Here is a 23,979-nt window from a genome sequence, read left to right on the forward strand (position 1 = left end):
TGATGGACTCTAGTTCCATGATCCACTGTTTAAGAAGAACATAGACTGGCACTTCTGGTAATTGGGCTATTGCTTTTGGTAAGTTGAGCTGCTTTACTTGTTTAGAGATACAGTACAATAACAGCCCTTTCTTCAACCAATCTGTGCCATCCAATTACACCCATGTGACCAATTAACCTACTAACCTGTACACCTTTGGAATATGTGATGATGCTGGAGCACGTAGTAATGTACACACTCTATAGACAGCGCTGGAATTGGTACAGGTTCATTGGCACAGTAGTAGCATTTCCAGAGATATAGCAGCATACAGTGGCATGCAAAAGTTTAGGCACCCCGGGCCCGGTCAAAATTTCTGTTACTGTGAATAGTTAAAGTGAGTAGAAGATGAACTGATCTCCAAAAGTCATAAAGTTAAAGATGAAACATTCTTTTGAACATTTTAAGCAAGATTAGTGTATTATTTTTGTTTTGTACAATTTTAGTGTGGGGGGGGAGGAAAGGAGCATCATGCAGAAGTTTGGGCACCCCAGGAGATTTGAGCTCTCAGATAACTGTTACCAAGGTCTTGTTAGGGCTATGGCTTGTTCAGAGTCATCGTTAGGAAAGGCTAGGTGATGCAAATTTCAAAGCTTCATAAATACCCTGACTCCTCAAACCTTGTCCCAACAATCAGCAGCCATGGGCTCCTCTAAGCAGCTACCGAGCACTCTGAAAATTAAAATAAATGATGCCCACAAAGCAGGAGAAGGCTATAAGAAAATAGCAAAGCGTTTTCAGGTAGCTGTTTCCTCAGTTTGTAATGTAATTAAGAAATGGCAGTTAACAGGAATGGTGGAGGTCAAGTTGAGGTCTGGAAGACCAAGAAAACTTTCCGAGAGAACTGCTCAGCATTGCTAGAAAGGCAAATCAAAACCCCTGTTTGACTGCAAAAGACCTTCAGGAAGATTTAGCAGACTGGAGTGGTGGTGCACTGTCCTACTATGCAGCGACACCTGCACGAATATGACCTTCATGGAAGAGTCATCAGAAGAAAACCTTTCCTGCATCCTCACCACAAAATTCAGCATCAGAAGCTTGCAAAGAAACATCTGAACAAGCCTGATACATTTTGGAAACAAGTCCTGTGGACTGATGAAGTTAAAATAGAATTTTTTGGCTGCATTGAGCAAAGGTATGTTTGGAGAAAAAAGGGTGCAGAATTTCATGAAAAGAACACCTCTCCAACTGTTAAGCACAGGGGTGGATCGATCATGCTTTGGGCTTGTGTTGCAGCCAATGGCACAGGGAACATTTCACTAGTAGAGGGAAGAATGAATTCAATTAAATACCAGCAAATTCTGGAAGCAAATATCACACTAAAAAAAATGAAGATGAAAAGAGGATGGCTTCTACAACAGGATAATGATCCTAAACACACCTCAAAATCCACAATGGACTACCTCAAGAGGTGCAAGCTGAAGGTTTTGCCATGGCCCTCACAGTCCCCAGACCTAAACATCACTAAGAATCTGTGGATAGACCTCAAAAGAGCAGTGCATGCAAGAAGGCCCAAGAATCTCACAGAACTAGAAGCCTTTTGCAAGGAAGAATGGGCAAAAATCCCTCAAACAAGAATTGAAAGACTTAGCCGGCAACAGAAAGCATTTACAATCTGTGATACTTGCCAAAGGAGGTGTGATACTAAGTACTGACCATGCAGGGTGCCCAAACTTTTGCTTCAGGTCCCATTCCTTTTTTTGTTATTTTGAAACAGTAAAAGATGGAAATAAAAAAGTAATCTTCCTTAAAATATTAAATGTGTCATCTTTAACTCTATGCGATTTGGAAATCAGGTAATCTTTTACTCGCTTAGCGAAATTTTGACCAGGGGTGCCCAAACTTTTGCATGCCACTGTAATTAGGCCATTTGGCTCATTGAGTCTGCTCTGGCATTTTATAGCTAATCCATTTCCCTCTCAGCCCCAATTGGCTGCCATCACCCTGTGCCCCCTCATGCCCTTGCTAATCAACAATCTATCAATCTCTGCCTTTGGCTAAAGAAATTCCTCCTCATCTCCATTCTAAATGGACATCCCTCTATCTATGGAAAATGGTAAAGCAGTGGTTGTGGAGGGGTGGTTTAGTAGATGGTGGTGTTGATCAGCCTTGCTGCTTGGGGAGAGTAAGGGTGGAGTTCCCGGTGTGGATGGTATGTAGCCCAACCCCTGATAGAAGTGGGACAGACATGAGCAAGGTGGGTGGGATCCTTTATGATGTTACTGGACCATCATTCCCACTATCCTGATTGAGAAGTTACAAAATCTGGGTCTTTGTACCTCCCTCTGCTTTTGGATCCTTGACTTCCTAACTGGAAGACCACAATCTGGGTGGATTGGTGATAACATCTCCTCACTGACAATCAACACTGGTGCACCTCAGGGGTGTGTGATTAGCCTACTGCTCTACTCTCTCTATACCCATGACTACGCAAAGCTTAAATACCATCTGTAAGTTTGCTGATGATACACTCATTGTTGGTAGAAACTCAGATGGAGATGAGAGGGTGTACAGGAGCAGGATATGCCAACTAGTTGATTGGTGTCACAGCAACAACCTGGCACTCAATGTCAGTAAGACAAAAGAGCTGATTGTGAACTTAAGGAAGGGTAAAACGAAGGAGCACAAACCAATCCTCAAAGAGGGATTAGAAGTGGAGAGAGTGAACAGTTTCAAGTTCCTGGGTGTCAAGACTGCTGAGGACCTAACCTGGTCCTAACATATCGATGCAGCTATAACGAAGGTAAGACAGCGGCTATACTTCATTAGGAATTTGAAGAGATCTGGTATGTCAACAAATACACTCAAAAACCTCTATAGATGTACCGTGGGGTGGGGGGGGGGGCATTCTGACAGGCTTCATCACAGTCTAGTATGGAGGGGGGAGGGGCTACTGCACAGGACCGAAAGAAGCTGCAGAGGGTCATAAATTTAGTAGGCTCCGTTTTGGGTAACGCCCTCCAAAGTACCCAGGACTTCTTCAAGGAGCGGTGTCTCAGAAAGCAGCGTCCAGGTCACGCACTTCTCTCACTGTTACCATCAGGTAGGAGGTACAGAAGCCTGAAAGCGCATACACAGCAATTCGGGAACAGCTTCTTCCTCTCTGACATCCGATTCCTAAATGGACATTGAACCCATGAACACCTTACTTTTTTAATATTTCTCTTTTTGCACGATTTTAAATCTACCCAATATACATATACTGTTATTTATTTATTATTCTATAATATGTATTGCATTGAACTGCTGCTGCTAAATTAACAAATTTCCTGACACATGCCCGTGATAATAAACCTGATTCTGATTCTCACTTTGAATCTTTAAAAACATCTGTTCCATAACCCAAGAGAAAACATTGCCACTTTGGGACCTGAGCGGCGACTTTTTCAAGCAGAGGGTGGGAGTAAATGGAACAAACTGCCAGAGAGTGGTTTAGGCAGGTACAATATTTTTAAATTAAAATAATAGATACATAGAAAGACTGAGAGAAATGGGCCAAATGTCGGCAAACGGCTGGGCGGAAGAACCTATTTCCATGCCGGATTATTCTATGACTAATGATAATTACTTACTTTATAAATTCGAATACCAATCCCGTTATTTTAGTAATCAAATGCAATTCAGATTTCTCGTTCAAAACAGAAAAAAAGTAAATTTTGTTGAGTACTGAAGTAACGATGCATTGTTATAGGCACAATTTAGTTATTAAATAGAAGTCTCCATCTACCCTCTCAGCTGGGTGTGAAAGATCCCTTCTCACTGTACCAAGCCTAGTTTCATTCCAAGTGTTCTGGGCAATATCAGAAAAACTAAAAAAAGATGCAGATGCTGTAAATCTAAAACAATAACATAAAATGCTGGAAATATTTAGCGGGTTGGGCTACATCTGTTGTGAGAGAAAGAGTAAACCGTTTATTGTCAAAGATTCTTCATCAGTTTGTTGCTGAGTCTTTCCAGCATTTTGTGCTTTTCATCACATTGCACTTTGTGTGGGCTCGTTTCGCACAAACTGACGACCACATAAAATACCTCATCTTTCATTGATTACACTTTTAAGGCATTTCATAGCTGCAAATTACCTTAGGGTAATCTAAGAAGGAGGTATTAATTTAAAAATACATTATTTCCATTTCAGATTCATAGAGCACAGAAATGGGGCCGAGTCCGCCATGTTCATGCTGACCACGAAATATCGATCCTCTTTCCAGCACTCAGACCACAAGCCTTTTCTACTACATGCCTTTGTCTATCCAGTCTCTGCATGAGAGTGAAACACTGTCCCAAACAATATCCTGATGAATCTTCTCTGCTCTTTCTAGTGCAATCACATCCTTCCTACAATATGTCAACTACACTTTCTGGGGGTCTAACGACTTCTATTCTTTGGAACTTCCCAGGAGCTTGTCATTCATTGCATATGTACACACTTGACACAAGGATAAAATTCTTAATTTTTTCCATACACCTTACTGACTCATTAATTATATTAGCGGCGTCTGTTCCCACTTGTGGCCAGCAAAAAAAACCCATAAATTTCCATGTCATCTGTGAATTTGCTAATCCTGCGGACAGAGTGCCCCTTTGGTCGAGTTTCCTTTGTGTAAAAAATTCTAATTACTGAAACATCGTTAACTCCTTTTTCTCTGTAGATACTGCTCAACTTGCTGAAATCCTCCAGCAATTCATTTTGTTTCGCTCCAAATTCCAGTATCCTGTGTCTCAATCTTTGGACTCATTTTATATATAAAACAGTATACGGTACAATTTAGAATTTCTTGCAGAATTCGACATAAAGACGATATCAGCATGCAAACTAGATGCAAGAATCTCCAGTGCAGCACATGACGTTTAATGCGCGCGAGGTTATCTCAACGTCATATAGTACGTCATGACGTTGTCGCAGCCAATGGACGGTGTGACCTGCGACCGAGTGAGGCTGTGGCGGTTGCTGACGGGAGGGAGGGTCGGAGACCTCATGTGGACAAGCGTTCAGTGATGTTTCAAACGGCCGAGGGAGAGGTTGGAGATGACGCCCCCGGTCGTCCGGTAGCGAGAGCCAGCGGCTTGCACGATCTGGTGCTGCGAGCGGCGGCGGGTCGTGGCGAGAGGACCGCTGTGTGCTACGACAGCGGTGCGGATGGCGGTCGGTTGTCCTACACCTATGGCCGGGTTATCGGCCTGGCTGACGAGCTCAGAGAGCGGCTGCAGCTACACTGTGATTTCAGCCGAGGTTATGCCATTGGGTTGTATTGCCAGCCAACTGTAAACCTGCCCAGCTGCATTTTAGGGTAATATTCCATTTCTTACACTGCTCACTTCAGTTTTTTTTATCCGTCATCGATTTTCTTTTCGTACACTCAAGGCAAGACCAAATTAGTGATGATATCCAACACTTTTTAAAATCAGTGTAAACGAGAAACACTCCTGCACAGCACCATTCATTTCGGCATGCACTTCCAGTGGGAAGTGCGATAGTTCATTGTGTAGTTCATATTGCTGGGGTCAGTGTGGTTAAGCATTCATGGGATGGATAAATGGGAATGGGTGGCGAGAGATTTTTCTGTTCTGGGTTGCTTGCCAATTCCAGAATATTGATGATCATTACAACCGGGAATCTGGAGCAACACACGATCTGCCGAAAGAACTCATCTTTACCCAGATGTTTTATCCACATTGTCATTGCTCATGAGCCACATGTACTTAAGTGGCCTTTCTGTAGAAGAGAAATAATTAAACAGAGAGCATTGCAAGATTATTTTTTAAACCCACTTACTATACTGGACAACATATGGCTGAAAGTAAATATTTCAGAAATAATGGTCTTTGATGTCTCTGTGCACTTTTAGAATTCTTCAAGCGGGAGCAGCTTTTTGTCCAGTTGATCCGGAAAGTTCACCTCGTTTCTCAGCATATTTTATTCAAATGTGCAAATTGAAATACATCCTTGTTCAGAAAGATATGATACAAGTGAGTTGCTGTGCTGTAAAGATATGAGAAAATAATATTGATTAAAAATACTTATTTAATCAATTTTCGCTTTACTGGGAAGTAATTAAGTCCTCACTTGTTTAAAAATAAATTCTTGTGATCTTTTTAGTTTTTAAACATTTCATTTAGCGGTGAGTTTACCTAAATATATATTGCTTGCATGTAACACCAGGTTTATAAGAGTCTGTTTTCTTTACATATACTGTCACTTGGGTCCCTTCCTTCAAATGTTTATTGTTAATTATTTGTTCCAGACCCAGCTTGATCTTTTCTCCTCTAAAATTCAAATATCGTGAATATCATAATAACAATATCTATTAACAGATTCCACTTCTTTTTTTCAAGTGTCCTTTGATTTTAGAGTACATGCTTTTATTTGGCATTTATTTCAATGGAAATAGAATATAAAAACAAGGAGATAATGTCTAAGCTTTATAAGACACTAGTCGGGTTGCTGTTGGAATATTGTCATAAGCTTTGCGCCCCTTAGCTCAGAAAGATGTGCTCTCATTGGAGAGAGTCCAGAGGAGGTTCACAAGGATAGCTCCAGGAATGAAGGAGTTAACGTATTAAGAGTGTCTGGCAGCTTTGGGCCTGCATTCACTGGAATTCAGAAGAATGTGTGGGGATCTCATTGAAACCTACCGAATGTTGAAAGGACTAGAAATGGTGGATGTGGAGAAGATGTTTCCTCTGGTGGGGGTATCTAGAACTGGAGGGCACAACCTCAAACTTGAGGGGAGACTTTTTAGAATAGAAGTAAGGAGAAAGTTGTTTAGGCAAAGAGTGTTGAATCTGTGGAATGCTCTGCCACAGGCTGCAGTGGAGGCCAAGTCTGTGGGTATATTCAAAGTGATAGATTCCTGATTGGTTGGGGCATCAAGGGATATGGTGAGAGGGCAGGTGTGTGGGGTTAAATTGGATCTGGGATCAGTCATAATGAAATAGTAGAGTGGACTTGTTGGGCTGAGTGTCCTAATTCTGCTCCCATGTCTTACGGTCTTCTGCCTTCTGTGGGACACAGGCCATTTTGTTCTAGTTTTCTAAATTGTGAAGTGATTTAAATAGAAGAAAAAATTCTTATTGGATAATCTTGTGTTTCAATTGGCACCAAGAGATTTATCTGTCTCCATTGGGTATTTCACAGATTAAAAGCCCTTTGCAAAAATACATTTCTCCTTGTCTCTATTCTAAATGCTCCTTACTCTGCCTAGTTCTGGAAAAAATGGTATATGCTGGAAACCTACAAAAATTGAAAATCCATCAGATACTCAGCAGGTTAGGCATCATCTGTGGAAAGAGAAAAAGTGAACATTTCAAGTCCATGACCTTTCAGCAGAACTAGGAATATCCAGAAATTAATGTTATTTTTAGTTGCAGAGAAGGGTAAGGAATGGACAGAACATTGGGATTATTTACGATCGGGTAGAAACAAAAAGATGCAAATGGTGGTGGTAGGAGTTTTTGAATCTTCAGAAGAAATAAAATTTCTCAATCTACCCCAACAGTCCTTCTTAGATGCCTCATGAGATGTCTGCTGAATCTTCTAAACTTCAGTAAGCATAGGCTACCTTAACCAGTATCTCTTCCTGTGAACTCATTATCCCAAGAAATGCATCTTTGATTCATTGGTTTCAAGCAGTATAATCTCCATTAAGTAGCAAGCCCAAACTAAATGTGACACCAAATGAGATTTTGCTACAACCATGAACAGTTTTAGCATAATTTTCTTTTCATAGATTCTAACCTTGTTGAAGTAAATAACTACATTTTGCTTGCATTTTTAATTGTTTACTGAAACTTTGTTTACTTTCTGCACTACACCAAAATCGCGCATGACATCTGTGTTTATTTTTCAATTAGTCCTTTAGTTAATAAGTTTGAAATTCCTTACATCACATTCTACTTGCTACTTTCTTGACTGTTTACTTTTCAAATTCTCAGATGAAATTACACAGGCACAGATCATCATTTTTCAATACTTTCAGGACTGGTAGGCTACTGACGTTGTGTTTCTGTTTTACCATAGAGGAAGGGAAAAAACAAGTGATTACAAAATTCAGTGATTATTTTACCTTTGGCGATTGGCAAGCTATTAAACGGATTCTGAAGGGAAATAATTGCCTTAATTTGAGAATGGCACAATCTAATCAGGATAATTCAGTATGTATTTATTTTGGGAAGGGACTGTTTGATGAACTTGACTGAATTTTTTGATGAGGTGTCAGAGTGGGTTTGAGTTTAGATGGGCTTGTTAATAAATATAAATCTGTGGCAACTAAATGAGAATGGCAGAAGCAATGATTTCAGCATTGCTAGGCTGGTGCCATTTGCATTCCTCAAGGCAGAATACTTGTTCTTTTGCCTTTTATAATACATATATTAAAAACTTAGACTTTAAAGTAGGCTCTTAAGGAAGAAGATTGCAGATGAAATCAAAACTGATTAACGATGAATTTTAAAAAAAAAGGTGAAAGTCTGAGTAGTTGGGTGGCAACTAAAATTCAATACAGCAAAGTTTCAAGTGACTCATTTGACGAGGTCACAGAATATACATTAAATGGAAGGATATGAGACATAGTATATAAAAGTAGGTTGACAATGGTAAGTCTTTGCAATGTTAGCCCAAACCGTAAGTACTGCATTAAATTCTGGTTGCCATATTATACGGAAGCTACGTGGCATCTAAGAGAGAATGACAAATTGGAACTGCAATTGGCTGCAGAAAAGGTGCGATTACACTAGAGAACCTGTTGAGGTATTGTGCGATACATCAGGACTAGTACATTTTAGCCCAATTGAACAGCTCCAATTAGCCTTAATTTCGTGGAAATAGTTAAAAAGGTATAAAAAGACAAATTACCATTTAACTGAGTAACAAATTGCGTATTTAAATTAAATACAGACCAAATTAGAACATTACCAATACTACTACAGTACTGTAAAACTGTATTGGTTCCTAATATAAAAGAGTAACTGTTGACGTTTTGGGCCAAGACCCTTCTTCAGAACTGAGAGGGAAGTGGGAGAGAGATGCTCAGTCCTGAAGAAGGGTTTCAACTCAAAACATCAACTATTTACTCATTTCCATAGATGCTGCCTGACCTGCTGAGTTCCTCTAGCATGTTGTGTGAGTTGCTTTGGATTTTCAACATCTGCAGATTTTTTCATGTTTTTGGTTCCTAATAGTTATCAACAGAGGAATTCATCCAGTGTATGCTGCCATTTCTTTTGATTGACTGTAAATAAACAAAATTAGCGCCGACACCTAGTGCAGATAATGGTCTGCCTTCATACGATGCTTTCAGTGATGACATCTTCCAAATCTTCAATTTCATTGTAACATTCAAGATGTTTGTCGATACCTTCAAATTCTCCATAGTTCCTAACTTGTTGAAGTAGTGAAGTCATTTCATTTTCACTCATGGCCATTTCTGGCATTTTCAAGCCTGAATGCTTGAAACTTCAATAAGCAAAACAGTTCTGAATTGTCTTTCTGCTCATTTCTTGCCAACTATCCGTGACAAAAATCACTGCTTTTTGAACACAAACACATGACAGATGCTATTTAAAAAGTTTGCTGTAAGCACAGTGTAGTGTCTGACTACCATGCAAGTGCATGAGACTGATGCTATTTAGAAACTGTTCAGCAAAAATCTCCTGTCCCAATTACGTAGCATAGTGTCCCAAGTTAATGAAGGGAATCATGGCTATTTTCTCAATTAGTTTTTTTTCTTTAAGAGTTGTCCCAAATAAGTGGCTGCCTTGATTAACCAATGGCCCGATTAACTGGAATCCACTGTAGTTAATAGGACCAGAAAATTTTAAATGTGAAGAAAAGTTGAGAATGGTTTTCTTTGAAACTGAGTTGTTGGAGAGGGGGCTTAGTTGAGAAATATGAAGTTATAAGTAAAGGATTTCATTCTTTCACTAACCCTATCGTACTGAAACATGACTGTTCTTATATCCTCAGATGTTGCCTAACCTGCAGAGGGTTTCCAACATTTTGGTTTTTATTCTCATTTACATATTTAATTGGGGAAGGGCAAATTATGAGGCTAGAGCTTGCAGGTGTGAATTGGGATGATGTTTTTTCAGGGAAATGTACTATGGACATGTGGTCAATGTTTAGAGATCTCTTGCAGGATGTTAGGGATAAATTTGTTCCGGTGAGGAAAATAAAGAATGGTAGGGTGAAGGAACCATGGGTGACAAGTGAGGTGGAAAATCTAGTCAGGTGGAATAAAGCAGCATACATGAGGTTTAGGAAGCAAGGATCAGATGGGTCTATTGAGGAATATAGGGTAGCAAGAAAGGAGCTTAAGAAGGAGGCATGAGAAGGCCTTGGCGAGTAGGGTAAAGGAACACCCCAAGCATTCTTCAATTATGTGAGGAACAAAAGGATGACAGGAGTGAAGGTTAGGACCAATTAGAGATAAAGGTGGGAAGATGTGCCTGGAGGTTGTGGAAGTGAGAGAGATCCTCAATGAATACTTCTGTTTGGTATTCACCAATGAGAGGAAACCTGATGACGGTGAGGACAATATGAGTGAGGTTGATGTTCTGGAGCGTGTTGATATTAAGGCAGAGGAGGTGTTGGAGTTATTAAAATACATTAGGACGGATAAGTCCCCAGGGCCTGACGGAATATTCCCCAGGCTGCTCCACGAGGTGAGGGAAGAGATTGCTGAGCCTCTGGCTAGGAGAGGATCTTTATGTCCTCGTTGTCTACGGGAATGGTACCGGAGGATTGGAGGGAGGCGAATGTTGTTCCCTTGTTGAAAAAAGGTAGTAGGGATAGTCCGAGTAATTATAGACCAGTGAGCCTTGCGTCTGTGGTGGGAAAGCTGTTGGAAAGGATTCTTAGAGATAGGACCTATGGGCATTGAGAGAATCATGGTCTGATCAGGGACAGTCAGCATGGCTTTGTGAAGGGCAGACCGTGTCTAACAACCCTGATAGAGCTCTTTGAGGAGGTGACCAGGCATATAGATGAGGGTAGTGCAGTGGATGTGATCTATATGGATTTTAGTAAGGCATTTGACAAGGTTCCACACGGTAGGCTTATTCAGAAAGTCAGAAGGCATGGGATCCAGGGAAGTTTGGCCAGGTGGATTTGGAATTGGCTTGCCTGCAGAAGGCAGAGGGTGGTGGTGGAGGGAGTACATTCAGATTGGAGGGTTGTGACTCGTGGTGTCCCGCAAGGATTGGTTCTGGGACCTCTACTTTTTGTGATCTATTAACAACCTGGATGTGGGGGTAGAAGGGTGGGTTGGCAAGTTTGCAGACGACACAAAGGTTGGTGGTGTTGTAGGTAGTGTAGAGGATTGTCAAAGATTGCAGAGAGACATTGGTAGGTTGCAGAAGTGGGCTGAGAAGTGGCAGATGGAGTTCAACCCGGAGAAGTGTGAGGTGGTACACTTTGGAAGGACAAACTGCAAGGCAGAGTACAAAGTAAATGGCAGGATACTTGGTAGTGTGGAGGAGCTGTGGGATCTGGAGGTACATGTCCACAGATCCCTGAAAGTTGCCTCACAAGTAGATAGGGTAGTTAAGAAAGCTTATGGGGTGTTAGCTTTCATAAATTGAGGGATAGAGTTTATGAGTCGTGAGGTAATGATGCAGCTCTATAAAACTCTGGTTAGGCCACACTTGGAGTACTGTGTCCAGTTCTGATGGCCTCACTATAGGGAGGATGTGGAAGCACTGGAGAGGGTACAGAGGAGATTTACCTGGATGCTGCCTAGTTTAGAGAGTATGGATTATGATCAGAGATTAAGGGAGCTAGGGTTTTACTCTTTGGAGAGAAGGAGGATGAGAGAAGACATGATAGAGGTATACAAGATATTAAAAGGAATAGATAGAGTGGATAGCCAGTGCCTCTTCCCCACTGCTCAATACAAAGGGACATGGCTTTAAGGTAAGGGGTGGGAAGTTCAAGGGGATATTGGAGGAAGGTTTTTTACTCAGAGAACGGTTAGTGCGTGGAATACACTGCCTGAGTCAGCGGTGGAGGCAGATACACTAGTGACATTTAAGAGACTACTAGACAGGTATATGGAGGATGGGGGCTTATATGGGAGGCAGGGTTTGGGGGTTGGCACAACAATGTGGGGTGACGGGCCTGTACTGTGCTGTACTATTCTATGTTCTATGCACATATCACTGCTTGCTTATTTATTTATTAACATAAAATAAACATTTTACATCATGTTTGTTTTCAGCCATATTAGCTTTGTTTTTATTGAATAATTATAGTTTTTTGAAGTCTATTGTTTTGAAAGACAATATATAATATTGTATCATAACTTTATATTACAGAAATTCAGAGACTCATTTTCAGCTTGGTTGTCCATTAATGTTGAGTGTGATATACCAAAACTAAATTTCGTGCTTGTGAAGATTCAGTGGCTGCTGACGGATGTGGATTCCTTCGCTTCAGAGCCCAAAAGCAAAGAAAATGTCATTTGCAGCAATGTAGAAGCTTTAAAAGAAGGGAGGTTGCAGACAACTGATTCGGATAAAAGAAGTCATGAATATAAATATGTTGACTGCCGTGGATTTTTGGCCTATATTTTGCAAACTTCAGGTACTACAGGAGCTCCAAAAATTGTTCGAGTACCTCATCAATGCATTGTTCCCAATATACAGAATCTCATGTAAGTTTAACCACAAGGGATGTTGTACTTTGAATTTCAGATTTTATCAATGTCACGGTGTTAAGGAGATATGATAAATTGGATACAACTGAATAATTTCCACTGCTTGGGGAATTTTGGGCAAGAAGCAATAAGCTACATTTCAGTAGAGAAGTTAGAAAATGCTTTGTACCTAAGGTTTAGAAGCACAGAATATATCTTGATGATCATTGATGTTGGTAGGTTGTTAACTTAATGGAAGGCTTGTGGTTTAATGTTAGTCAAGTATTAAGGGATATGGGGAATCAGAGCAGAGTCAGGAAAGAATGCTCATCAGCCTTGGCATTCTTGAGAAACAAGATAATTTGCTCTCTCTATGAAGTAGTAGTAGTCAATGTCTCTGTGGGGCATTTTTTTCAGTCTGGGGTGCCATTGCACACCAGGTACTTTATCATTGTGACACAGCAAGATCTTGGGTCAATGGTAAAGAAACACAATATGATAGAAGGTCAGAATCTGCTGTATGAATGTAACACCAACATGTCTAAGAGGCATTCTTATAAATAAATTGACACCAGGCTGCAAATGTGATATTAGGGCAAATGACCAAAACATCTTGGCTAAAGAGATAGGTTTTACAAATATCTTAAAGGGAAAAAGAGATGTAGAGAGCCACAGATGTTCCAGCAAGGAAATTCCAGAACTCCACAGCCTAAGATCTAGGTGGTTGAAGGCCTGACTGCTAATAACGAGCAATTAAATTTGAGGAAATGCAAAAGTAATTGGTGACTTTGGGGTTTTGGACAGAACAGCTAATGCTACATTGGAATTATTAGACATGGATAATGGCTTTTGCAATAGATCTGGCTGAAGTGTATCTGATGTTCTTAAAGAAAGGCCAGATTATCTTAAGAATGAAATAAGTGCTTGGTTTAAAGCTGAACTGGTTTCGTGTTACACACAGGTTACCAATAATCTGGTTAATTTTCTGACATTGACATGGAAAATGATGTGATCATTATCTGTGAAATAGTATTTTGTGATAGGAACTAATGGCAGTTGTTTTGGTTTTCCCAGTATTTAGTTGGAGGATATTCCTTCTCATTCATTACTGGATATCGAGTAAGATGTTTGACAGAGGCAAATTGCTGCAGATGCATAGAACACAGAACATAGAAAACCTACAGCACAATACAGGCCCTTTGGCCCATAATGCTGTGCTGAACATGTACTTACTTTAGAAATTACCTAGGTTACCCATAGCCCTCTATTTTTCCAAGCTTCAAATGTGGAAAGAATTCAAAAAATCAGGCAGAACCTGGTGGTGGAGATGTAGGGTTCTGGTTTTGGGAAATATGTTTCATCAAACTAACCATTCATCATGTCTTTGCCTGATGAAAGTTGGTCATAGATACTGAAAGCTTTGTGACAGTGATAAATTCAACGATAATTATATAGAGTTGGTGACGAGGTAAAGATGGAAATCACAAGCATGCATCCGAGAACTAACCTTTTGGAATATGTCACCAAGAAAGCGCATAATAGTTAAGAGGTAGAACATATTCAGCAGGATAAATTTATTCAAGTAATTTTTAAGTTTCCAAATCTTTCTTGGGTCAAATACATAGTTCAAAATTCCCAAGTTTAAAGTAAATTTATTGTCAATGTATGTATATATCACCGAATACTACTTTGAGGTTCATTTTCTTGCAGGTATTCACAGTAGAACAAAGAAATGTATAATCAGTGAAAAACTACACACAAAGACCCACAAACTAAGTTCAATCAGATAAATGTCTGTATGCATATTGACAACTAAAACAAACATATTGTGACAAAGAACCTACTGTGAAAAATGGAAACTCAGGCATGCTAATAAAATTGTCCGGGGAATCTGAGGTAGCATCAAAGATTATTACAATTTCTTTCAAAGATATTTTTGAAACTGCCCTTGTCAGTCAAACTTGTGCCTGTGCTTTTGGATAGTGTATCTTGAAGGTGTCAATTGAAATCTTTGTCGGGGAGAGAGGCTGTTCATTTCACCCCTTCTTACTAGTACAGTACTGTGCAAAAGTCTTAGGCACTTGTAAAAAAAAATTCTCTGAAGCAAAGATGCTTTCAAAAATAATGAAATGAAAAGTTTCTAAATATCAAAAAATTACTGTAAAGAGCAGAAAACAGTTTAAAAAAAGAGAATCAAATCAATATTTGGTATGAGCACCCTTTGCTTTTAAAACTGCATCATTTTTCTTAAGTACACAGTCGTGCAGTTTTCCTAGAAAATCGGTTGGTAGGTTGCTTCAAACATATTGGAGAACTTGCTACAGTTTTTTTGCAGAGTTCAGCTATCTTGTTTGCTTCACTTTCCAGGTAATCCCAATGATGTTGAGATCAGGACTCTGTGGAGGCTATACCATCTGAAACTGTATATTAAAAAAAAAAATTGGCTGCTTAAGACTTTTGCACAGTACTGTAGATGGAAGATACAAGAACTATTTAGAAATTTAAATTTAGAGGCAATCTTAAAATGGAATCTTAAGTTTTAACAAGCTTGGAAAATAAAACTAGCACATTTGTTTCAGGTCTATTAAAAACAGAAATAAATGATATTTGTTTATCTAACATTTGTTTATCTATCTCAGGGTGTCCAAAACTGTTCAGCCAATGAAATAATTTTTCATTCGATTCAGTGTTGTAGCAGGTATTCACAAGCACTATTGTGATGAAAGGCAGATTATTTTTAATGATATGTTGGTAGGTTTACTACAATACAGAACTGAGATTAAACCACACTTGTAGTGCCATGTGAGATAAATATTGGTCACGCAATTAAGTTAATTTCCTGCTGCTCTTCTAAATAGTGCCTTAAAATCTTCTGCATCCCCCAGAGAAAGTAAGTAAAGCCTGTCACAGTGAGAACTATCTTCATACTAACCTGGAGTTTCACCATGCGGCATCATTCTCCAATGCTCAAAGTAGGAGTTGATCCCACAATTGAGAAATCACAGTCGATGCAATTCTTTTTGTAATGGAAAGGTAGAAAATCTGGTAAGCCTGAAGGGTTGAGATTTACCTTGCCCAATCCTGTTTTCATGAGCTGAGGTTTTTCTCACCTAGGCTTATTTAGTAATATTCCAGCTATTTGTTATTATTGAATCTATTATGTTAGGGCCAACAAATAAGTAAAATAGTTTAACAGTTGGTGTTTTGATTAAACCAAAAGCCATACTCAGACTAGATTGAAGTATGAATTCCTTGTTTTGTTATTAATTTAAAATGGAAGTTTGCCATCTTTCTTCCAATGTCAAATTACTTCCAATTGCACATTCACTGTGATCTTACTGCAGTAAAATATTTCTTAAAATCTTGAACTTAGCAAGCTTCATTATTGCAGCTTTATTTACCTTTCTATTTGTTCTATTTAATTTTGTTTTGCAGGTCAATCTTTGATGTTTCATCAGATGATGTAATTTTTATGTCCTCTCCTCTGACATTTGACCCTTCAATTATTGAAATATTTATGGCCTTATGCAGTGGAGCCACACTGCTTATTGTTCCACCAGTTATTAAAATGATGCCAAAGAGACTAACAGAGATTCTTTTTAATCATCACAAGGTGTCTGTAATGCAGGTATGGTGGTATCAGAGTGGTATGGAAGCTATCATTATGCTTGTCACATAACATTGGCTTGCAACTTATTTGTAAGCCTAATTATAGTTTCTTTACATGAATCTACTTGTAAAAATATCATCAAGTATTAAAACAAAACAAACTGATTAGCAGAGTGCTAATATTTATTGCATGGAGCAAGTTTGCTGAATAGAATTGTGGTTAACCACTTACAGTACATTGCTGAAAATAGTTGTGGGATCACACTAAATTGTCCATGATAATTTAAATAGTTAATGAATGACCTAACTGTAGTTCTCAAGGTATTATAGGTGGTTAATAGAGAGGAGAGCGAGAAGTTATTTACACTGTTTGAGCATAAAATTTAGTATTTCAAGTCAGGAAAGACTGTATATGCAAAGAATGTATAAGTTTGCAGCTTTTGCAAAAAACAAAGTCATTTGATATTAAGTGATGAGGCTGAAGAAGAGGAATATTACAAAACTGAAGTGAAGGGGTACACAACAAAGTTAGTTGGTAATGTAGAATTTGGTTTCAGCTTTTCAGCCGTGATCTCACTGAATGTTGAAATAGGTTGAATGCACTAAATAGATTACTATCTGATCTTTCACCAAATATTGACTACTGTAGATTACAGCCATTTGATTTGAACTGCTGTTGCTTATCCACTACTTTTTGAGCCAATATTTTTTTAATGATGTTTATGTAAGTACAAGATTGTATTGGCTGTGATGTTCATTCAAGTTAATTAGCCAATAATACTTGCCACCTAACTTCATCTTTGAGGAATAACCTTTTGAAAATGAAAGTTTAGCCAATGTTCAAAGGATTGTATCTCATTATGGGTTTGATTCTCAAGAAATGAGGATGTAAAATTAGGAATCAAGCAACAAATTGCTGTAATCCTAGTGTAGATCTTTATAATGTGAATCTTGAAATATAATGACAAATTAATTCTATCTTTTTTCAGGTTACACCGACATTAATTAAAAGTTTTGGATCCAAAATTCTGGCCTCTGTAGTGCTTTCAGATAATTCACCTCTGCGTGTGTTAGCACTTGGTGGTGAACCATTTCCTCCATTGTGTGTACTGAACAGTTGGCGTGAAGAAGGAAACAAAACCCAAATTTACAATCTATATGGCATTACCGAAGTGTCATGTTGGGCCACGTACTACAAAATTCCTGAAGAAATCCCACATAGTACAAGACAGTAAGCCTACATAATGTATAATATGAAACGTGGGAAATAAGTGTCCAGAAACACTCCATGCTGAACTAATAACTTCAGAGGCTATTCAACTCATGGGGTCTATGCTGGGTCCCATTGTGGCACCAATTTTTGATTGGACTTATTTTTGCAGTAATGAGACAGCCTACAGAGGACAGGTTGACACCCTGACACAGTGGTGCCAGGATAACAACCTCTTCCTCAATGTCCAAAAAACAAAATAGCTGATTGTGGATTACAGGAGGAATGGAGACAGGCTCGGCCCGATCAAGATCAATGGGTCTGCAGTTGAGAGGCTGAGTATTTTCAAGTTCCTCTGTATACACGTCACCAATGATCTCACATGGACTGTGTACACCAGCTGTGTAGCAAAAAAGTACAACAGCATCTCTTCCACTTCAGACGACTGAAGAAGTTAGGCATGGGCCTCCAAATTCTCAAGGCCTACAGGGGCACCATTGAGAGCATCTTGACTGGCTGTATCACCGCCTTGTACGGGAACTGCACCAACCTTGATCCCTGGGTACTGTAGAGAGTGGTATAGACAGCCCGGCGCATCTATGGATGTGAACTTCCCTCCATTGAGGACATTTATAGCAGCAGGTGCAGAAAGGCCTGGAAGATTATTGGGGACACTAGTCACCCCAACCATAAACTGTTTCAGCTGCTTCCATCTGGCAAATGCTACCGCGGCATTAATGCTAGGACTGGGACAGCTTCTTTCTACAAGCCATTAGACTTTTCGATTCACATGTCTGTGCATTACAATGGAGTCATAATGCAAAGATTTTTACTCCTTCACGTTGTGGGATGGATACAAGTTTTAAATAAATTCTAAATTCAATACATGTTACTGAAGTAACAGAGAACAGTAAGGAACTCTATTCTGGTACTATTGATTTTATAATAAAATGTTGGCTAGGTTACTAAACAAATAGCTGTACTTTTCTTCAGATTTTAGTGAGATGCTTCGTGTCCAGAATACGCAACTGAGCCTTGATGTAATGACTTACTCAATAAGGAGTTGCAGCCCCAGTAACCTTTGAGCAGGAGAAGGGCTTTCCCTAGTGTATAAAGTAAAATTTTAAGTATTTTCTTGTCTTTGACAATCAAATGGAACTTGAAGCAAAAGATGGGAAAATCCAGCCCGTAAAGATTTTTTTTTTGCTTTTTTTCATTACAATAATTTGATGTCCCTTAAAAGATAGGCTGTTGATGCCAAGTGCTGTTCTGTTCCCCAAGAAATATATTATTCTAAACATACTAAGTAACTGGTATAGTTTTTGATGGTCTTTGTAAAGCACTTGTAGTTATTATGTTATCTAACTACCCTGGCATAAGCATAAAGTAAGCCCAGAATCAGTTTCTTCTTAAAAAAAGCTTATTGATACTTGTGATTGCTGGAAGTTGCTAACATCTTAAATATGATTTGATATTAATTGTTATTTCTGTTTGTGCTTTAGGTATGAAGACCATGTGCCTTTAGGATTTCCTCTTTTAGGAACCATTTTAGATGTTGTAGATGACTCTGGCAAGGTAATCCAAGAAGGAGAAGGGCAAGTTTTCATAGGTAGTGACTTTTTTTTCTCTTGCATCTTCACTGTGAAATAATTTGTTGCAGACTTTTGTCTTTGGAAGGAGGAGTTTCAAATAATTCTGAGAAAGATATTACAGTAATCCTTCTGATTGATCACATCTGAGTTTTGCCATTCTTTGGCAGATCTTGCTGTTGGTGCCATTCCATCCAGAATGCTGTGATACTTGGGGTTTTTGCAGAATACAAAAATCTTAAATTTGCAGGCAACTCTGCTGGTTATTTCCTGAATACACTCTGACATTGAGGCGCATTTGCAAATTTTAAGTTAAAATAGTTATATATTTGGAATGTTTTTGTGTGTTTTAAGATAAGCTTAACTTTGTTCATCTTAAGAACTACTTGATATTTAATAAATTTTTAATGTTTTTGTATTTAAATGCAGAAAAATTGTGGGTTAATACAGCACAGGAATTAACTAAGCTGATGATGCCTAGTTAAACTCATTCTTTCCACCAGCACGTGGTGCATATCCCTTAATCTCTGCATATTCATCTAAGAGTTTGTTAATACTTCTATCACATCTGCCCCCACCACCCTGGCAGTGCATTCCAGGCACCCACTAATCTCTATATAAAAATGAAAAACGTTCACCCTGCACACCTCTTTTGAACTTTCCTTGTCTCATAGTGTTAGGTAATTTGATATTTTGACTCTAGGGAGAAAAGGTACCAACCGTCTCTATGTCTACCTCTGATCATTTTATAAACTTCTGTCGGGTCTGCCCTCAGGTTCTGCCACTCCAGAGAAAACAACCCAAGTTATGCCTGAAATCTCTTTATAACACATGCCTTCTAATCCAGGCAGCATCCTTGTAAACCTCTTCTGCATCTCTCCTAAGCCTCCACATCCAGGTAATCAGAATTAAATGCAATACTCCAGATGTAGCATAAAGACAGTTAACAAAGCTGCAACAGAGTTCCTGACTCTTGAACTCAGCACCTTGACTAATAAAGGCAAACATGCTACCCCTCCTTTACCACCCCCTGTTCGTCTCCCCCTTTATTCAGTATCTTTTTCAGTTACGGTCTTGTGATCTCTTGTATGCAACTAAATTTTCACATACTATGCTTCTTAATGCAGAATGTTATCACATACATAATTGGAGACATGTCTTCATAATGCTGCATATTAAAATAACCATGTGAATACTAAGGCAAGTGGCCATGTTAATGCATTACAAGTGGAATTCTATATATGTTGTTAAAAATGTTATGTAGTAATGAATTAGATTTTGTATGTTATTTTTCTCCAGGTGGTGAAGAACGTGTATGTTTTTTAAATGATGAAATAACTGTGCTCTCAGGAATAATGCGAGCCACTGGCGACTGGGTAGTTGTTAAAGATGGACAGATGTATTATTTAGGTCGTAAAGACAACCAAATTAAACGTCATGGGAAACGTATAAATCTTGAAAGTATACAGCAGGTAACTCCATTGTAAATCAATTTCCATCATATACGATACAGTAAAACTTGTTCAAGATATTGTATATTTACAAATTAGGTAACATACGTTGGTAGAGATTTGTTAACATATTAGCAGAAATGGATTATTGGCTAAAGGCCCACAAAATGGAAGGCATGAATAGCTCTGTTTCAGATTGGTAGTTACCAACTAGGTACCACAGGAATGAATATGTTTCACTTGGATGTTTGCAGTTCAAATCATTAGTTGCAAGAAACAAGTAATTGTGTACGGTGGAATTGGGTATTTGGTTCATAAAAAAGGAAGTACAGTGATACAGCACGAATGAAGGCAAATGGTATGTTGGCATTTTTATTGTAATGAGTTTGAGTGAAAAGAAAATTCTTTTTTGCACATGGCTTCACTAAGACCTCAGAGTATGAGGTAAAATTCTGATCTCCATATCTATAAAAGGTTTGGACTCAGTCCACCATAGATCACTAAATTGATTCTTGGCTTGTAGGATTTGACCCATTAGGAGAGCCTGAGGAAGTTTGTCTTGTCCTTACTGGCATTTAGAAGAATGAGATTGATCTAATTGAGCAATTCAAGAATCAACGAAGTATTTGTAATGTTAATATGAGCAGCTGCTAATTGAGTATGGGGGTCATGGTCTTGAGAAAGAAATTTTCATTTGGGTCAAAGATAAAAAAGACATTAAAGACAAAAACTGTTAGGATGTGCAACAGCTTCTTCCCCCAGACCAAAAGGCTACTGGACTTCCTGCCTTCACCCAGGTCTTATCACATACGAAGTGCCAGTATTGTTATACTGTTTACTTTTTGTGTGGTAAATACATTTTATTATCTATTAACTTATTTGTGGTAATATTACTTTGTTTTGTGCGTGTGTGTTTTATGTATTGCGATGTGCACCTTGGTCTGGAGAAATATTTTATTTGGTGGTATACATGTGTGTGGTTGAATGACAATAAACTGAACTTGAACTTGATTTCTATTCTCATAAGGTTATAAATCTTGTGAATTCTCTATTTCAAAGGGTTTGTGGCACGATCTACCTTTTGAAGATGACTTCCTTGCATGAGATTTTTTTTATTGCTTTTGTTAAGAGATTACTGAATTTAATGATGAAAATATTATAATAAATTCTAAATAATTCTAGGTAGCTGAAAGCTTGAAGCAAGTGGAAGCTTGTGTGTTGACTATATGTGATCAAGATCAGATGATTCTGTTTGTTGTGCCCAGTGGTTTACCTGAACAACAGAACAAGAATTCTACTAATTTCTGCAGAGATATCCTCTCTGATCTTGGAAAACTGCTCCCTTCACATGCAATTCCAGATGATGTTGTACAGATCAATTCAATGCCATTTACATCTCATGGTAAATTACAAATTTTAATGAAATCTTCTATATCTGATCCAGCATTCTTCAATGTAATATTTTAATTTGTATTGTTAATAAGTCCAATCCATATTTTAGCTGAGGAAATGGAGCACTGTCTTAAAGAATACTAACTGATTGGATTTGGAGAACAGCACAGATGTTATATTGGAGCAGAAGCCTACTTTCCACATCATGGAAATAGAATTGCTGGATTTACTTAGTAGGTTAGGGATTACCTGAGCAGAGAGAAACAGAGTTAGCATTGAGGTTGTAAGCAAATATTTATGAAAATTTACTGCAGCATACATCCCACCTCTCCTGGAAGTTCCGGGAGTCTCCCCACATATTGATAGTGGCTCCCTGACGCCGGGAAATTACGTACAATATCCCGGAAATCAAATTTTTTTTTGAGGGAGGGAGAGAGACGTGGTGAGAGAGTGACAGAGAGAGCATCCTGATTGGTCTCTCTTTGTGCTAGGTAGACCTATCAGTTTTCTCTGTGGGCAGGCTTTACAATCGACCTCTCTGTCTCTCTCTTTCATTGTCCATCAGTTCAGTTTAGTGTCTTGCAGCACCATGGCAGAGTATTCCAAAAAAAGAAAATATAAAACGTACTTCACCCCAGACTACACTAATGTGTACCCCTGCCTAATAGGGGTCAAAAATAATGACAGTGTTGCTCGCTGCAGTGTTTGCAACAGTGACTTTTCTATTGCCCATGGTGGGTTAAATAACTGTAAAAGACATGTTGAGGTGAGTTTAACAGGTGTCATTCGTTCATTAGCATAGCTAACGTTATTTATGTTAGCTGGCTAGCTGCTAAGGAGCTACTCTATTGACGTCCTACGTGATGAGGCCAAACTCCCTGTAGACTTGCTTAAAGCTGTAATAGAATAAAAATACAACTCCATGATAATATATAATTGTGAATCTTATGAATCTGAAGTCTTGCAAAATTAACAAATTCATTGACACAGACTGCTATGAGGTTGAGACTTCTGGCAAAATGCTCAAATCTGCCAAGCAAGCCACATCACAGTACAAGGAAAGTTTGCAAAAGAAATAGAAAAGCTATTTGCATTAGCATTTAGCTATTAGCATTGAGACTGCCAACAAAATACTCAACAAGGTGTATGTGTGTGTATATATATACATACACCCTTGGAGGCCGACTGGTTGGGGGGGGGGATATGGGGTTGCTGGGGGGTGGGGTGCGGAGATGGTGGTGCTATCTCCCTGAAATGGGTTTTTGCCGGGTGGGATGTCTGCTGCAGTTTCATTGGGAGGTGCAATTGTATTGAAGCTTGTGGAAATTATTGCAGATGCAAATTGAGTGAAAGGTGAAAACAGAATTCTGTCCTCAGACAGGGTAGGAAGAAGGTGGGTAAATCTCTGCTCTTTTAGTTTTAAGCAACCCTACCACAGGAAACAAGAACAGGCTAAATACTGTCTACTTCATATCTCCAAGGAAATGAGCATAGTCTGAACCCATGAATTGCTGGGTTAGTGGAGCTAAAGGAGAATTTGTTTTTTGTAAGAATTAATTCATCCAGATGAAGGAGTGGTGGTCCAGGAAAGGAGATGTAGTTGGATATTTGATCAAGAAAGCAGCAAAGATCCCTTGGGCCATCCTGGTGATGGATAGAGATGTAGTAGGCTGGATCTCAATAGTGAAAATGAGACAGCTGTGACTAGGAAACTAGAGGAATTCAGAGGTCTCAAATATCCCCATGAAAGTTAAGCTAAGTTGCTGGGAGAGAGTAGTGGGGGAGCTTGGTTCAAAGGTAAGTATGAGGGATATCAGAGAGCTAGTACTCATTCATGAAGAGGTTGGTTCACCATACAACAATAGCAGTACTCTTGTTTACATTATTGATGGCAGACTAGGATATGTTCTTAGTGAGCAGAGTGCTACTGTTCAGGTAGGGGATAGATTATAATGAATAAGTGCAGTGGAAACATTAAGATAGTCATTGTCACATTATTATTTGTTGGTGAATAGTTCTAGAAAGAGTCAGAGTCTGGGCTGGGGTGGTGGGGGGGCTTC

General features: G+C 38.9%; 1 protein-coding gene across 2 annotated transcripts in view; it reads left to right on the forward strand.

The window, feature by feature from the left end:
* Nucleotides 1-4,965: 4,965 nt before the first annotated feature.
* Nucleotides 4,966-23,979, forward strand: part of aasdh (aminoadipate-semialdehyde dehydrogenase) — a 34,466-nt gene continuing 15,452 nt past the window's right edge. Inside the window, exons 1-8 of one of the 2 annotated variants that reach the window (XM_063043086.1) lie at nucleotides 4,966-5,327; nucleotides 5,886-6,006; nucleotides 12,349-12,686; nucleotides 16,104-16,296; nucleotides 17,267-17,508; nucleotides 18,990-19,096; nucleotides 20,376-20,548; nucleotides 21,710-21,929. In XM_063043086.1, the coding sequence (XP_062899156.1) occupies nucleotides 5,035-5,327; nucleotides 5,886-6,006; nucleotides 12,349-12,686; nucleotides 16,104-16,296; nucleotides 17,267-17,508; nucleotides 18,990-19,096; nucleotides 20,376-20,548; nucleotides 21,710-21,929 (1,687 nt within the window). In that variant the 5' untranslated portion in view covers nucleotides 4,966-5,034. Of the gene's footprint in view, nucleotides 5,328-5,885; nucleotides 6,007-12,348; nucleotides 12,687-14,468; nucleotides 14,565-16,103; nucleotides 16,297-17,266; nucleotides 17,509-18,989; nucleotides 19,097-20,375; nucleotides 20,549-21,709; nucleotides 21,930-23,979 lie in introns of those variants that run through there. The other variant, XM_063043087.1, reaches the window with a different exon arrangement.

This window comes from Mobula hypostoma, chromosome 3 (assembly GCF_963921235.1).
Source record: "Mobula hypostoma chromosome 3, sMobHyp1.1, whole genome shotgun sequence".
Lineage (NCBI taxonomy): Eukaryota > Metazoa > Chordata > Chondrichthyes > Myliobatiformes > Myliobatidae > Mobula > Mobula hypostoma.